Raw genomic sequence first — 18,462 nt, forward strand, 5'->3', positions numbered from 1 at the left:
ATTGTCTGAGAAGATTTAACTGAACAAAGATATTAAGAAATTAAACGTTACTTGTTGAAATTTAATGCGTAATGCCTTCCTAGACATTCGAGGAATCCGCGATACTAAAGTTTGTTCACGGTGTGTACAATATACGGTCGCATTCTATTCCGCCACCTAACACCATCATCTCGCTCGTGGTATAAACGAAATGGCGAGAAATAAAACGCCTTTTCAGATCCCTTTATCTCGTTAATCTTGTCACGCTTTACGCCTTCGAAATACAAAGCATAACAGGAGGCAGAAGAGAGATATAGTGAGAGAAACGCGAGAAAACGATAGAAAAGGTCCTCATTGCACGTTCCCTTAGCTACCCAAACTTGACAATGTCATGACCGATAAATAAGACTCGCAATCTTTTCCGCCAGTCAGGACACAATGGAAGCAAAAAATCGTGAGGCGTATCAGGTGCGAGACAAGATTGCAACAGGGAAACTTACACCTGGTGCGCTTGGAAATTCGACTCCGGTTTACCCCGATGCGGTCAGACGTGGGGATATTTTCCCGATATTTTTCCAGATTTTCTCCCAACACTCTCTCGTAAGTACACATGTTCGCGAAACGAAACAAATGTCGGGCGTATTGATGTATGTACATATACGAGTGACTCATTCCTTCCTAATTCTTTCAATTGCAAATGATCAAATTTAAAGTAAAAAGAATAACGATATCTATTCAATGAAATTTTAAATTAATTTAAAATATTTAGATAATGGCAATAAAAAGGATTTTATTTTAAAAACACGCGATTCATTGTCAGCTTCCACTTTCAGCGGAATGTATCTCGACATAAATTTGATTCTCGTTGAAGAAATATTTGTTCCGAAACGCAAAAAAAAAAATTCAAACAATTCGTGTGAGTTGCAAACGGTATCACTAGGTACGGTCGCTCACGTTAAAGCAAACGTTCGTGTTTGATCGCGCTCGTTCGTTTGATCTGGATATGGTTTTACACGCATTACACGAGTGCCTGACAAGGACCATTGAACCGAGACGTGAAAGAAAAAAAATTAATTACCCTTAATAAGAGTATTCGCGTTCAGGCGGTTCTAATAGCGATGCCAGAACGTGTGATACGTCGCGTTGCGTGACCCTGATGCTTATCGAATCAATGACAACGCGTGCGCAACGCGCGCACGAATAGCCACGATAAGAGCCGATAATATAAACGGGCAATCTCATCCCATCCATTGGTCCACTCATTAGCGGACTTAATTTAAGATACATCATCGTCAGAATTTTAAACACAGCGAACATTGACGCGATTAACGTAATCATCGAGTCCCGGTTTCTCCCAGCGCGAAGGAAAAACTAATTAATGACACGGGGAAAACTAATTAATGATCACGTTGTGTTTATGAAGGCGAGGCATCATGACTCGTCCCTCTTTTCCTATTCTGATCATATTATTTTACAAAAGCGCTCAGCATGATTAAAAGGCACGTGCGTGTGCAAAAAGAATTTCGATAAACGCATCTCGCGCGCTTTACTTCATTACTGCGTTCGACCACAATTACGGCACGGAAAGCTTGGATGTTTGCAATTCGCGGTTGCAACAAACTTTGTACACACGGACTGATCCGGACATTTTCTCTCTCCAAAAAATTTCGGTAAACTCGCGGTCGATTTTTTCTTTGCGAAAATTGACTCGCAAAAGCCAGACTATTACCAGCTTTCAATTTGCTGATGCTATGTATCTTGACGATTGTGCTTCAAATTAAACTCCTTTTCAATTAAAATTTGTGAAAAATCGGCCGTGAGCAAGATATATATCTATCTAGAAATGGAAAATTTTTCAATTAAATAAAAAAACCAATACGCTTTTCAACTAGAATGCTGCTGTTTATGACTGAAAGATCACCAATCTGCATTTACAAAAGAGAAAGACAATAGTAATAGCAACATTAGCAACAAATATAAAATATTATTCGACTTTATGATGTATGTACATTAATTCTAACACTATAATATTATTAATTTTAATAATATTGAAGAAACTATTTTAAAATTATTTATTGTTATTCAACAAGTTGAGAGATTATATAGGCTTTGACAAAATAAATCAATAAATGAGAAATGCCAATAAAAGCTGACATTGATGTATTCGACTTTATTCGAATATAATTATCCATAACATGTATCCAATATAATATTCCATACGTTTCGATTCTCTTCAGTGTAATAATTCATTAAACCATTAAAAGATGACCATTATCAAATCTATCTATAGAGATTATCTTACGACAAAATTATTAATGTACATTACGTTCAATATCGATGTTTTTAATACAATCTACAATCTAACAGTGAAACGTGGCGTGTATAAGACTGACTATTAACTTCTTCATCCACACAGTTATCAAATTTCCAGACTTACTAGACAAAATAATTTTTCGGTGATTACTTAATAAATAATAATTAAAGCATTACAAGAAAACTTACATAACGTGCTATATTGCTAGTTGGACAATTACAGACCAAATGAGGATCGTTCGCATACATAAATTACACTGTCAACAATATTAAAAAACATTAGAGAGATGAAAACATCACACTATAAATAATAGATTTGAGTAAGCCGGATCTAAAAATTCGATGTCGCTTTTTAATCCTCACTGTGTAAACGGGGATCATTTATTTATATCGCTCGATTTTAAATATCCGCTCTCAGCAAAAAAATGACGCCCATTGCCGAGCTTTCACGGGCACCCATCTCACAAGTTTTTTTAGGAGCAGAACGGTATTCAATTGATCCGTACTCAATTGTTTTCAAAATATCTATTCATAATTTTAAAAAATTATAATAGTATACAAGTTTTATATTATTTCCTTACTTTAAAAGAGTGACATAACTCAAAAAATTGACAAAGTGTCATCGTCGTGAGACGACAATGTAAACATACAATAAGTAACAGAAAGATCTTACCAATCCAAAGTAGATCTTAATACTTAAATAATATAAAAAAATTAAGTTTCCCTGAAAAGGTGAAAAAATTTTCATCAGTTAATTATGTATGTACATACTTAAATTATGTACGTTAATTTTACATATATAAAACTCGCATACATTTGTGACTTTTATACTTGTCATCACCTATGTCTTCTTCTCCAAGTGTAAGTCATTTAATATACACGTATATGCTGTGCATTTGTGTCCGCATGCTTAAAGCTACATCTTAAGAAACACGCACGGAGAACTGTATTGTCAAGGAAATTCCAATATCTCGAAGACCATTGTAATTTTAAAACAACATACGTGAACTCGCTTTCGACGTGGTTCTTCGATTATCAATTATTCCCCGAAGTCGATATCGAAGTCATGGCGATTTCCAATTCTTCGACATGCAATCACGAGTCTAGGAAGAATACTCGGTTCTATTAAATTCAATTCATTTCAGCTGTGTCTCCTACACCTTATAGGAATATAAATTATATTCGTAAATATAGAGAACGATAAATACAAAGAAAATATATAACGAAAATGAATCTGTAAAGATGTACATTTTTCACGTGTGATATTATTTATTCTTGTGCCTTTTAATTTCCAAATAACACAAGTGATTCCAGAGGGTATATATTATTCTTATTAAGCATACGCAGAGAGTATTAATCACATTGTATGATTCAAAAAGCGCTTGTTACAATGAATCACATGTGACTCACTGTTGGCAAACTTTGCTGCACTCATTACGCATACAAATATTATCATCCAACTGATCGCGCGTCGTGTGCAATGTTGAAGATTGAAATTATAACTCGGAATAATGAAGTAACTCGCGATCATAACAAAAAGCTCACAGAAGCTCTCTCTCTCTCTCTCTCTCCCCTCTCCCCTCCTCGTCATGGTCCCACGTGAGTTCGCAAAGTTCCCAGGCAGCTGCAACTACAGCTGTGCGGGTTGAAACTCTATGGGGGTGAGACTCTAGATCCCATAGGGTCTACTTGCGCGCCGCGCAATCCTCCCGCAACCGCAATCTGAAATCTTTTACAGGCGTCGTCGTCGTCGTCGTCGCCCTACGCATGACGTCCCTGCAGATACCGGAGCACGTCGTGCTGAATGAGACGGTGCGCATGCAGTGCAACTTTAACTTGGACAAAGAGCTATTGTACTCCGTGAAGTGGTACAAGGACGGCCACGAATTTTATCGCTATACACCCAGAGACGCGCCCATGGTGCTAACGTTCCCGGTGCCTGGCGTAAACGTAAACGTGAGTGCGAGTTTGCGAAATACCTACTAGGGATGCTTAGAATAGCGCCGAATGGAGTCCTGACCTTCTCCGCACGATAGCGAGAACAGTCAGTTTTCAACAACTATCCTCTTACGAAGCGTAATATTCTGGCGTTTATATTAATTGGAGTATTTGACATACCTACTTATAATTAGTTTAAATATTCAAACGCTATCGAGAATAACAGACGGATAAAAGTATCGATCCTTCGTTAAATTTAAGCATCTCTAGTAGACACAATATTTATTTAATCACTTTAATATTTAATTGAGATTAACGATGAATAAGCTACGTGATGCTCGAACGTGAAAGAAAATGTAATAGTTTTTTTTTAAACGTAAATAAGTAAAAGAGACTGAATCAAAGAGATTCAATCAAAGCGGATCTTATGCTTATAATATATCCGTGGATCTCAATTTCCAATTCGAGCGCGCATTCGCGTCGATTATTATTTATCGGTCTTGAAACGGAGTGAAACATAATTCTAAATTAAAGCTGGAATATCAGAAATTAAATTGACAAACAATTTAATAATACAGAGATGTTAATAACCCAAATAGTAAGATATTATCATTATACGACGACTTAATGTCATTTAAGTTATATTTAATAAATAAGTAACGGATAACATTATTAATTGCTATCTTTGTTATAGGCTATAATTTCGAATAAATAAGTATACAGTTATTTACGCCACTTTTTACCTATTTCATCTCAAATTACTCAAAATTTTACTCTACTCAAATTTTGTCAATGACATCGTGTACAGCGAAAAATTTTTAGATCAAACCTTATATAGTCTAAGTTTTGCGATTTTTTTCTCATTTTTTACTAAGTCCAAAATAGTAAATAATGGTTAAATTTAAAAAAGAAAACATTTCTGAACATAAAGAACATTTAAAAATATTTACATAGATGTGAATATTTTAAGAAAAAAATATATTTCCCTGTTTTTTATTTAAAAAAAAAAAAGTTTAAAAATGGAAAATGAAATAATCCAATGTTACTTTTATAAGTTTACTAACTTATTGATATGTTGATATATTGACATATCGATATGTTGATTGATATGCAAAAATATATAACAAAGTATTATTTTCAAAACAATTGAGCTATCTGTAACTTATTTAATTATCTACTTATCTTACACAATATTTAGCATGAATTAAATTTCATGAATGAGAATAATGAAAGTATCAAAAAACGTTACAAGAATGTGTGCAAATTCAGCATATTTAAATTGGCGTATTGGTTTTACTCTTCTCTCTCCTAACCAAAACGTTATGGCAAAAATGTAAATGAAATACAATGTTGTAAAGTATAAATACAGAACTACAATAAAATGAATCACAAATTAATAATCTTTTCTTGATAGTTATAAAATTAGTTATTTACGAGATATTATATTATGACCACGACGTTTTACATTTTGCTTTACTGACAATAACAGAATAAACAAACTGAGCAATAAACTGATACAATTGAGTCAGCACGATTTACTCTTGCTGTTGAGGTCACTGTGTAATTACACACAAACAGCAAGTAGAACATAGTGGGTACTATCAGAACATATAAAGTCCAGGTTATCTTATGCTATAATTCTTCGGAAAGATTTTAAACATATTACTTATTATTTCCACAGAAAAATAATCTATCTTAACTTACATAACATATTATGTATTTCTCGTCATAAATATATCCATTGATCCTATGATTATTTTTAGGACTAACTTTATTTTGACGTCTTTTATAATATGATTTTGATGATAATATTGATTCGCAAAGGCATTATATTGACAACACCTTGATACTAAAGACTAGGAAAGCGTTTTTAAAATGAAGTAAACAATTAATTGTAAAAAATATCGAGCGCACAACTATTATTCGAACTAGAAATTGAAAGATTCACGCAAAAATATTATTGTAAATACCAAGATCCGCTTTGAATATAACCTCGTTTATTATTTCTTCTTGATCATTTCTCGGTCAATTTTTTCATTTATTACAGAGAAGTTTTTTTAACTTCTCTTTTTTTATTTGCGTTTAAACTAGAGGCACAATACACTTTGTATATCTCTCACGGCGAGAAGCTTTTTGTTCGAATCTGATAGAATCTGGTTAGTTCATTGCGTGCATCGCGCAGGCCCCGCATCACACTCGATCGGGCGCAGCAGCTTGTAATCGCGAATTTGCATTCAGAGGGACGAGTCCACTGAGAGTTCGGTTGTCTTGAACAACGTGAATCTGACGAGCTCGGGGAGATATCGATGCGAGGTGTCGGGCGAAGCACCCGCCTTTGAGACGGTCTCTGATCACGGGGACATGACTGTAGTTGGTAAGTATTGTCATGGAAAATAAGAGCGAACATGTACGATTAAGCTGAGATTGTACTAGAAAATTCTGAAAAGACTTGAAAGCAATTCTTTTTAAGTCCCGCGACTGTATTCAAATATCGATGTTATCGATAAACAGAAGATCGAAATCTTCGAATAATCTAAAATAGACAGAGAAAATTTTTATTCTTAAGTAAACTGCATTAGAGCGACGGTGATTATTTTAACGTAATTTAAAGCGAGAAACGAAACCAGATAAATGAATACGTACAGTAAATGCGCGCGGTGAGATAAGGAGAATCTAATCCGAGGGTAGTGACAATAGCACTAGAAAGGGTCATGGCAACGTTTCAGTTCTACCTAACGAAGGACCGCAGATAACCGGTGGTCGTTCCAAGTATCAAGTCGGCGATGTCGTTCACATGAACTGCACGTCGGCACCTTCTAAACCACCTGCGCTATTGTCTTGGTTCATCAACGACGAGCCGGTAAGTGAGACACTTAAACTGTCGACGAAATAATTATAACCTTTGTTTCACGCTTCACTAAACTTTTTCAACCGACGCGATGAAATGTGTACTTAAAAAGAAAGAGAGATGGAGAGAGAGAGAGAGAGAGAGAGAGAGGAGAGGAAAAAGAGAAAAATGAAGCACAACGAAGTTGCCGTATATGCAATTTGTTAAATAAATCAAAGCTTTGTTCCGCTCTGTTTTCATCACAAAGACGTGTATGCGCGTCGCGCGCGTGTCCATTTGCGTTAATCTCGAAAAATATTCTCCGATAATGTTCTAATTTAAAATTTATTTTGATAAAATACCAGTCAGCGTCCCCAATTAAAGTTGAAACGTCGACTGTCTCTCGTGTCAACATTGAATATCGATTTCAAATCCATAACATTTATGTATTTTCCATTTATTCAATCCCGTTTATGTATCGTTAATATTTACGGAACTCTCCGGGTCTTTTTTTTTTTTTAGAAAATTCGTTACCGCGTTATATTCTAGCGAAATTTTCCTCCCTGCGGACGCATAGCTTAACCGAATTAAAGATTAACTTTAAAATAACTTTGCCTGCACGTACAGCGCGCGCGCACGCGTTGCTGATGAATGTTATTATCATTATCGTGCAATAATTAGAATCTTGCTTCGGTGCTTCATGCAATTTCACGTAATTGGTTTCACGAAAAAAATTTGCATCCGGGATCAAAAGAGCGCAATCTCTCGTTCTTAATTGTTTTCAAATTGCATTCTACAGAATCGCGTATCTGTTTTCCATCTCCCGCCTAATTGGTGCCGTCGATGCTGCGTAACCCGGATCGCGAGTCTACGTTCTAAATAAAAATGTATCTAATTGCTCAATCCCAATCCTCTGCCCCGCGCGGGACGTTCATCGCAACAATCGATCACGCGCACTGAGAGAAAAAGAATAGTAAATGCAATTATATAAATATAACTGTACAAGTTTCACATGTTTATAATGTACACATTGAAAACATTAATTCTACATAATATAAAACTTGTACAGTTAGTTTTTTCTGAGTGCGAAATGTCACGATGCCTTTAAAAATAGTCTTGACACGGATCGTTGTAAAAACGCATCACGCTTTCAGGTTAACACCGACTACCTGATAGGGCCCAATGTTGTCAACGAAGGGAATGGCCTGGAGACCGCGAGACTCGGTCTGAAATTCCGCGTCGCGAACAAGCATTTCAGGCGAGGCGACATGAAGCTAAAGTGCTTGGCCACAATAGCCACGGTCTATCTACAGAGCAACGAAGAGAGCGTGGAGGGCGACGAGAGCATTCTGAAAACGCCTATAATGGAGAGTCGCGAGACCCGGGCACAGAGCCATACTCGCGAGGATTTGACGAACGGTAAGCTTCTCCTCGAATATCATCCATTACTTTCCTACCTATACCAATATCACAATTGTGCAACGTTTCCTTCATTTTATCGATTAACCCGAATACTGAATTCAACTTTTACCTTGTCTAAAAGTTGGTAGTGCAAGTTAAAATCATTAAGGTCCAGTTGCACCGACGTTGATTATTGGTATAATCGTAATTAGCGAAATCGTAGCTAGTCCTGTAGTTTCGTTACGGAGGATAAAACGTTATACGTTCAATTAGAAAGTTATTTCCCTCTCCCGCTGTTACTTTTCGTGTCACTTACAATTTTCTCTCGTAACGCGCCCCTCTTTCTCTCTAGAAGCGCTTTCGCACCCTCGCGATTTTTTAAACCCCTTCAAATCTCTGAAGCCTGCAATTACGATAAATTATCGATTACGAGCAGGGGTGCGGACGACAAAAAATTCACTTAGGTCAAACTCTACGCAGAAAGGAGGGTTAGAAATCCTCAAAATAACATTTGAAACTCGTAAGATTATTCCGCTGTCGGATTCGATATACTGAGGAGCGAATGCACTCATGCCAAAATATTATGGCGTATTTTGTTTATCCCTTCTTTTTTTACGCTAATATAAAAGATTTTTTACGAGTTTACTCCGATCGTATAATAGATAATTTCGTAATTGTGCATACACATGTGTAACGTGTTAATTAATCTACTGTATTAAAAGACTTTATTAATTTTCGCCGGTAATATTTTACAACTTGAACCATTTACCCAAATTTATCTACATATTTTCAACGAATGCTCGTTAATGGCGAATTTATGCAACCTACGGTACAGGCATCATTTTTATATATACAGTCATTAATTAATTGTGATGACACTATTAAAAACTATCCTGAATATTGTAATAATCTTGGAGAAAAGGATGGACAAAAAGAAAAATCTACAAGTATTTTAACTATATAATAAGACCAGTTGCAGGAATTGGAAAGTTTTTTTTTACTAGTTACAGATTCTCAAAAGTAACTTGTTATCGTTTACTGTTACTTAAAAAGTATCACTTTATTACTTTTTTATTATTTTCTTACTGAAATAAGATTAATCTAAAAAAATTTTACAATATTTTTTATTTAAATATTAATAAAAGTAATAAATAATAATAAGATACTATAGATCGATATGTCTAAAAAAACACATCTAAGGAGAAAAATGCTTTTTCGGTCCGAGTTAGAACTTGTTGTACATAATAATATTTTAGAATGAATTTATATACATATGCATATCTAATTCTACAAATCACGCACCGATTAGATTTTTATTTTTGAAACATAATTTGATTGAGGTGATATTTTTCACAATAAATTTTGTAATAACTTTTGTAATCACTTCTGTCAAATTTAAAGTATTCCTAATTAAATTAAATTTTGTAATAAATGACATTACTTCTGTCAAATTTAAAATATTCCTAATAAAGTTGTTCTTAAGTTAATACAGCTCTGTGATATTGGTTTACGGCATTTTTAAGACGTCATAAACTAGTCACACAGTATTATCCTATTAACATCTTGAGGTATTATATAAAATGATATTGAATAAATTATGATGATTTCAGTTCAAAGATTGAAGATTGAAATATAAAAAATTACAATCAAAATATAAAAAAATTATGTTATAAATAAATATAAAATATAAAAAGTAACCATAAAATTCAAAGAAAGGTAATTCCGTTACCAATTCGTTGTCAAAAAAGTAACTGTAACGGGAACGGTTACAAGTATCAAATTATTTCCAATTTCTGACATAAAATTAATGTACCTCACACATTACATTGATGAGATCTTAACACTACTCTGCAGTTATTTCAACTGTTGATTTTTATACAGTTTTAATCTATTCTTTATGTTTGATGTATAATTTGTTGTCTCTACCTGGATGATCCATATCTAATAAAATAAGCAAAGTTTTTCATTTACTACATCAAAATATCAATTGTATCTTTAAAGTTCAAGTTAATTGGGAGTTATTTGTTTCCTAGTAAACGGCATTTTAAAACACGACGACATTTATGTAATATTACGCGAGGGAAATTCATTTTTGGATATCGAAAAGCCTGGTCACAAGTAATGAGGAGTTATCGGACTAAAGCCCTAAGTATTGAAACGAATCCTTGTGGCCGTACATGCGGCATTAATCACAACGGGAACTAATTACTCGATGCTTTAATCCGCCATAGTGTTATTGCCCGGGTCTCGCAATAAAAACTGATTAATTACAGCCACACTGTATTCAAATCCCGAATTAAATTACGGCAAGAACGAGCCTCGGGCTCCACGAAATGAATACGTGGGATATAGTTCGGCGTCCAAATTAGCCGTTTAAAGGATGCACATCGCAAATTCGCTACAATCCTCAGCGAGTAGAGATTCTGTCTCTTATGCGAGTACATCGTCAACAACTATATTAGAATAGAATAGAATATTTACTACTTCAGTTTATATGTCAAGAAGAGGTTTAATTTACAATTTCTTCTCTTAATCTCTACGTAATTAATATCTGGTAATATTATTTATGACAATTAATAGCTAATTAAAAACTAATAATTAAATCTTATTCTACTATTATCTAAACCTATAGTCTTTTTTCATCTTTTGTATTCTAAGTATCAGTTTTCTAATCAGACACACTAATTTACATTAATATCACATTGAAGTACTCAAGTATTACACAGTTTTCATGTAAGTTAGCGTTAACATTTTTCCTTATTCTCGTATCCTTCTGTATCTATCCTGATAATTACTTTTTCATATCTACTTATCCTTCGCTTAAATTCTTATCCCTTCCTCTTCGAGGAATCTACGAATCTTTATTTTTGAGCATTTTGTATAAATATATTTTTCAATTTTTAGTATTTTTAAAAAATTTTATCAGTCCAATTTTTCAATGTCAAAAAAGAATTTGGATGCCAAAGCTCTATATCCGAACCGAGACATTTTTATTCTCGTGAACAAAGGCAATTAGTGACTTTTCAGAAAAAAAAAAAAAAATAATAAAGAAAGAAGCTAACGAAGATTCGTCTTTAATGTTCCAGGATCCACGAGTGTTGCAGTCCAATGGATGATCCTCATCGTTGCTCTGATCACATCGATCGCAGTCGCGCGATAATAATAACGAACGTTTCTTTTTCCTTTTTTTTCTTCTCCCTTTTCTTTTCTTTTTCCACATTGCTAATCATATAAACGTTAGGAGAGATCGGTTTCACCCTATCTACTACTAATTCGCATAAAATAAAGCGATACAAATATGCATATAATAAGTGTACACGTCCATTTACACGTCGTCGTGGCGTACGATAAAATCTACAATTAGGGTAGTTATCCCTCTTAGTGTGCCTTTAACTTATTCATTACTAAATTAATTATTAAATATTATAGTTTTAATCTTATCTGCTTGAAATCAGTAGGTATCAGTTTTTTAATATTTCGTTTTCTTATAATTTTGTTTAATCTAAAAAAATATTTTATTTTTTATAAAAACAAAAAAAAATGTTTTTGTCCTTATTAGTGTCCTATTAACGTGTCCTCAAATTGTATGCTTATCTGCATTTGACTCATTTTATATAATTACTAAAACAGATAATAGATATAATCTAATTATCTAATTGTTTAAATTAATATTGCGTAAATTATTATTTTAATTATACTTACAGTTTCAATGTACACTCGCAATTAAACGTTCTCAACTCCAATACAAAGCACACTAATAAAGGACAAACTTAAAATGTTGCTATATCACTGAACTCACATAAATTCCTCATATCTCTCGAATAAATATTTATTCTATATTCTAATAGTTAAAAAATAGAATATTAACTTTGGTATCGTGTACTACTATAGATAATTTAACTTAATAAAAAAAATACTTTTTTTTTATTTATTCGTGCTTTTCTTTATGACTTATTTAAATACAAAGACACATTAATAACAATACAGTCATAGGGATAGTTACCCTACAAACGTGCGTTCTAGGCTCTATAAATGTATTCTCATGCGCGCGCAAGACGAACGATCGGCTGATCGATTCCCCGCGCGTTCATTTAGATCGTCCAAAATCTTTTTAGCGGGAAACATCACAGAAGGCGACGTCTTTTGTATATCGCTTAGGAGATACGATGTTATTCTTACTACGATTTTTACAAAGTTTTTCTATTTTCACAACATATCATTTCTATTCATCCAACGATCGCGTCCACTCGCGACAGCCGGATGATCTTCCCAAAACCGAATAATCTTCTTGGGTAAACTTGGACCCCACGAATACGCTTTCATTGGAATCGCTATTGTCTATTTCCTACATCCACCCTGCATCTCAGCGATTTGTCTATATAAAACAGAATTAATAATTATAATAACCACAAGAGCAGTCGCGAGTGATTTTTTTATGTTCATACATCGATCGACAAATCATCTGTATACAACTTCAAAAAAAAACTGAAGATTTATTCATAAGAGAAATTATTTCGTGAAATTAATAATTAACATCTAATTTGATTTCGATAATTTTAAATATCTAATCTCACAAAAAATTAATTTACTTTGCAATATGCAGCAAAAAAATTTTTCCATTTTTACCATTTTTACGTTTCTTTCGATTATTTTATTAATCATGATTACGTTTCATTATTCTATGAATACTGAAAATCTATAGTTCACGTTACGTATTAGGTGTACAACTTTACTTCCGCCGTTTTCCGAATATTCACGGCTCCAAGGTCATGCTCTGTATTTGGTGGGACCAGCTCGGCGTAGTGTATTACGAACTGTTAAAACCGACTGAAACAATCACAGGCGATCGGTATCGAACGCAATTGATGCGTTTGAGCCGAGCATTGAAAGACAAACGGCCGCAATACAACGAGAGACACGATAAAGTGATTTTGCAGCATGACAATGCTCGACCCCATGTTGCGAAAGTGATCAAGACATACTTGGAAACGTTGAAATGGGAAGTCCTACTCCCCTCGCCGTATTCTCCAGACGTTGCTCCCTCTGATTATCACTTGATCAATGGCACTTGGCTGACCAGCACTTCCGGTCTTATGAAGAAGTAAAAATTGGATCGATTCGTGGATAGCCTCAAAAGATGACCAGTTTTTTCGACGCGGGATTCGTACGCTACCCGAAAGATGGGAGAAAGTAGTGGTCAGCGATGGACAATACTTTGAATCATAAATGTATAACCAGTTTTTTACAATAAAGCCTCGAATTTCGGAAAAAAACGGCGGAAGCAAAGTTGTACACCTAATATATTAAATGAGATATTTCCAGTACTCGCAGTGAATAACGAAACGCAGCTCGTGTATCAGAGATTGCGCACAATCTTAGAAACAGAGAATAAGAATTTCAACTTATCAGAAACTATATTCCGCAATACATGATTACATATGCGAAGTCTCTTGTGAATGTATTTATATCTTTAATTTCTAGTAAGTTTCGGTCGGTAAAAATAGCCCGAATATCGAATGTTGCTAAGAAAAAGCATCATAACTGATTGCAGATATGCATATCAAAGTAGATTATTGTAGATAAGGGGATCCTAAAGTCATCTTTTTTATCGCATAAATTTTAATGTTATCATGAGTATCTAGACCCTCTAAGGAACGTTTGTGCCAAGTTTCAACTAAATTTTACAAGTTTTCCAAAAATTGTTCTTTTATACATAGTCTTTTCGTAACACATTTTCATCGAATTAAATCATCTAAATCTAAACACGGAAAAATGGGTGATAGAATAAATTTTACTTCCATAATCTGCTTTTTAATAATCAGCTCGGTGTCAAAAGACCGGTATCTACATAAGGATTCGGACTAATTCTAAGATCGATGTTGTTTGTTCATGTAAACTACTAGTCTGATAGAATGCAAAGTTTTTATATAAAACAAATGTTGCCACGATAAGAATAGCTCTAGACGTCATTACAAAAATTTTTTTTTTCCTTTTTCAGCTTAAACTCCATCTCATGGACATGTATTAATGTGTATACTTTAATTCTGGAAAAGGATTTTCAAATCTGTAAAAAAAGAAAAAAGAAATTACGATATTAAATTATTGAATTTCAGACATTTCCTTAAGAAAATCCTAAAGTCGTTTATTTTACCAACTAAACGCAATAATTTTTATATAATAATTACTTTTTTCTTCTTTCACGTATCTGTTAGATCACGTATCAGATAGAGTTTAGTGAAAGTATATGAAAACGAAAAATATTACTTAAATTGACATTTTCTTTATCATTTCTTAGTCCAATATGGCGTCAGAGCTAATAGTATCGTAACATTTGCGTGATATAAAAGTTTTACAATCTGTACTTATGAAATTGTGTCACAGACAACATGGAAATCTTAGAATTAAACTTACAATTAAACGACTAATTCTAAAACGTTATTGTTCTATAAAAATTTATGTGCGATATTGATGTAGTAGTGTAAAAAGATATATCAATGTGTCGCAATTTATCGGACAACAACGTTCTCGTTGGTGTTTAGGCTTTACTTTAGAATCCCCTTAAAGGGTTACACCTAGTCACGAAGTCGAAAAAAAAAAAATCGAATCTTTGTAATTTTTTTTTTTTTAAATATATGTATGTATACAATTTTGTATAAAAGTTTTTGTATTTAAAGAATTTTTCTTGACAAGATTTTTATATTTTTTTTATGCAAAAATATTAATTTATAACAAAGTCATAACAAATGTTTGAAAAGTTGTTTTTCGGCGAAAAGCGTTTTGTGATGAGCAATGCTACTCGATCATTAAAAATAAAAAATTCAAAAAGATTTAGTTAATATATGAATTTATCTATGCTTTAATCGAGCAATAGATAAATTAAATTCTGACAAAATGGAAATTGTTCAAAGTTAACCGATTTTTATTTAAAAAATGGATATCTTTTAGTTCATAAAATAAAAAATACACATTGAAAAAAAATCTTTCGATTTTTAATGATTAAATATGAATTTAAAAATTAGATTTTAATGTTTAAAGAAACACAAAGTTAGAAATAAATTGGTGCAACGATTCTTGAGATATCTTGCTCACCAACTTTGAAAAAATAGTTTTGAGGAAAACTCGTTTGAAGTTTCAAATGCAATTTAAATATTTTTCAACTTACAGAGTTACATATTCCAGGCCCATATAGCACATCATATACTTTTAAAAAATATGATTTCTGAAAAATCGATTTTTTCAAACATTTCTGAATAGGCGTATATTGTTTGTAATACCAATCAAATGCTATTATTTTTCAGATACAATAATCTTTTTATTGTTTACATAAAATTATAAATCCTTTTTCACAATTAAAGTAGAGACAATAATGCAATGTGGACTGAATTTTGTGGAAAATGGAAAAATTGCAAAATTACATTTATTATTATCGGTTTCTAGTGTCGACTCATAACAATATTTGCTTTATACAAAAGCTTTATACTTTATACGTATAAAATAACCATAATTTGCAATAGAAATTAAATGAACAATACTATACTTGTAGAAATAAGCTAAGTTTTACTATAAAAGAACAATATGCCTGAAATTTGAATATAGATATATAATATCGATGTAGTATTTACCAATTTAGTAGAATTTAGACTCATATTTTGAATCCTCTTTTATTGATAAAGCTTTTAAGAATATATATATAGTATCTGTAACATAACCTATATGCTTAAAAGCCTTTATCAATAAAAGACGATTCGAATTCGACAGAATATGGGTCATACAATTTATGTGTCACTGACACATCATTACACACTATTACATCAATATCACACGCACACATGTACAAATATTCTGATTAACTAATTTTTCATATTAAATATCTGAGCTTAATTCTAAAAACTCAACATTGTTTATTCATGTAATCCCTAGTCCAAATCAAAATTGTTTTATACATACGAAGTATAAACTTGTATATAAAACAAATATTATTACGAGTCGATGTTAGAAGCCAATAACAAAACTGTAATTTTTCAACTTTTTTTCATTTTTGACATAAAGTCGATCGATTTGGACTACATTACAGTTTATAATTTAATTATGGAAAAGAATTTTTAAATCTGGCGTATATAAAAAGTTTAAAAAATATTTATTTGAAAAATAATCGATAAAATGATTTTCGGATTCTCTTAAAGGTACCTTTGATCAATTAAATCAGCTTTTATTATTAACTTAATCAGCAATTAACTCAAATCGATAAAATCATTTTAGACAAAATCTCTAATATATAGTTTATCATTCTTAATATTTTTTATAATTCTATTAATTGATTTAATAGTTTTATTCATATTACTTAATAAAATAATGCTCGTTAATTAGAATTTGATCAAAGTTATCCTAATTTTAATTTCAATTTAATTTTCTTTTTTCTTCTTCTAAAAAAAATTATAAAAAGAGATTAAAATAAATTTACATTGATAGAAATGAGCCTGAACAATATAATATGGCACAACAATGTTCTACACATACAAAAAAAAAGATGTGTTAAAAAGAAAACTTTTTGTAACATGGAAATCTCTATCAAACATTAGATTCGTTAGGTTTCATTATGTGGCATTGCAACAACTAACTCGCGACTTGCTCCGGATCTTTTATAAGTGAGCCTTTCGTTATATGTATAAATCGGGGCCCCCTGACCCCGCGCGTAAGTCATAGACATCGCAACGCGATTGAGTTGAATCCCGCTCAATAACCACGCGAAACGCTTAATCGGGTTGCTGTCGTCCCTCTTCTGACTAATTGTAAGGCATAGTTAATCTCATATCGGATATATGTCATGCGTACGAAATTACTATCGTATTTTCGATCGATATTGAAATGTTCCCAACAGCGCACGCTGGCCGAGCCTAAGGAGAGAAACACTCAGCTTTGTCCCCGACGTGTTCTCATAATTAACAATAATTCAAGCCAGCATTGAACAAATGACGATCAACAAATGCCGCTTGAATCAGTATTTTTTCTCGATTAGACATCGAAGCAAGGGAATTACACCAGGTGTTGATCAATAACGCGAATACGAAATGTAACATGACATTCCAGTAAATTTGTATTCATAAAACCAGGTAGAATTAAATTGTTGTCGTGAATCGAATTTTAAAAAAGCATCGAACTGCTTTGAGCAAAACATTGCATTATTTGTTTGTCATGGTACACAAAATTTTATAAAAATGAAGTTCGTTAAACATTCACGGAATTTATTTATCTCTTTATTTATTTACCTCTTTTTTATACAAACTTTTATGGAGTTGCAGGGTTTCTTTAAAAAGCAAAATATTATGTAGAAATTTTATCTGAATGCTGGTTCACTGGATATAATCGATAATATACTACTCATCAACAAAATTTATTGGATAATATAATTTGAAATAAAATTTCTTCCGTTTAGTTATGGCTACCTAGTGAACACTATTAAGGTCACTTTATCCATCGCTATCGATTCGACTTTATCGTAAGCTTTTGTGCGTAATCGCAAATGAAAATCTGATCGCAACAGAGTACACTATTGTATAATATACATAAATATATATACATACATAAGACATACACATATATTATATGTACATATATCACTCTCTCACTAAAAAATTAAATTTTCTAGGAAAAAATCAATTTCAATTTAATAAAAATTATTAATTAATCAAATAATATTGGTAAAAGAAATACATTCTATTAACAAGATTTTCATAACCCTTAAAAAAAACTATTGAGTATCTTTTTAGGTTGTAATAATTTTGACGACTTTTCATAAAGTTAAGTTGATAACTTTATAAAAAGTTTTTGATTGATAAAAATATTTGAATTTTGATAAGAATATTAAACTTTTGATTGATAGGAATATTTATTTAACTCATTCGTGATAATAACTTGAAAATCACGTTTTGTAAGCCGTGCTATTTTTAGAAGTAAGAGAATATGTGCGTTTGTGTTACATGTATATTATATATACACATATATAT

The 18,462-nt window shown here is 32.4% G+C and overlaps 1 protein-coding gene across 1 annotated transcript in view; it reads left to right on the plus strand.

Annotated features, from left to right (window-relative positions):
• Positions 1–11,662, plus strand: part of LOC108693602 (cell adhesion molecule 2-like) — a 31,530-nt gene extending 19,868 nt beyond the window's left edge. The window contains exons 2-6 of the mRNA XM_018202637.1: positions 4,031–4,248; positions 6,469–6,604; positions 6,957–7,090; positions 8,212–8,476; positions 11,545–11,662. Coding sequence (XP_018058126.1) covers positions 4,031–4,248; positions 6,469–6,604; positions 6,957–7,090; positions 8,212–8,476; positions 11,545–11,618 — 827 coding nt within the window. The 3' untranslated portion in view covers positions 11,619–11,662. The remainder of the gene's footprint in view (positions 1–4,030; positions 4,249–6,468; positions 6,605–6,956; positions 7,091–8,211; positions 8,477–11,544) is intronic.
• The last annotated feature ends 6,800 nt before the right edge of the window (positions 11,663–18,462 follow it).

This window comes from Atta colombica, unplaced genomic scaffold (assembly GCF_001594045.1).
Source record: "Atta colombica isolate Treedump-2 unplaced genomic scaffold, Acol1.0 scaffold96, whole genome shotgun sequence".
Classification (NCBI taxonomy): domain Eukaryota; kingdom Metazoa; phylum Arthropoda; class Insecta; order Hymenoptera; family Formicidae; genus Atta; species Atta colombica.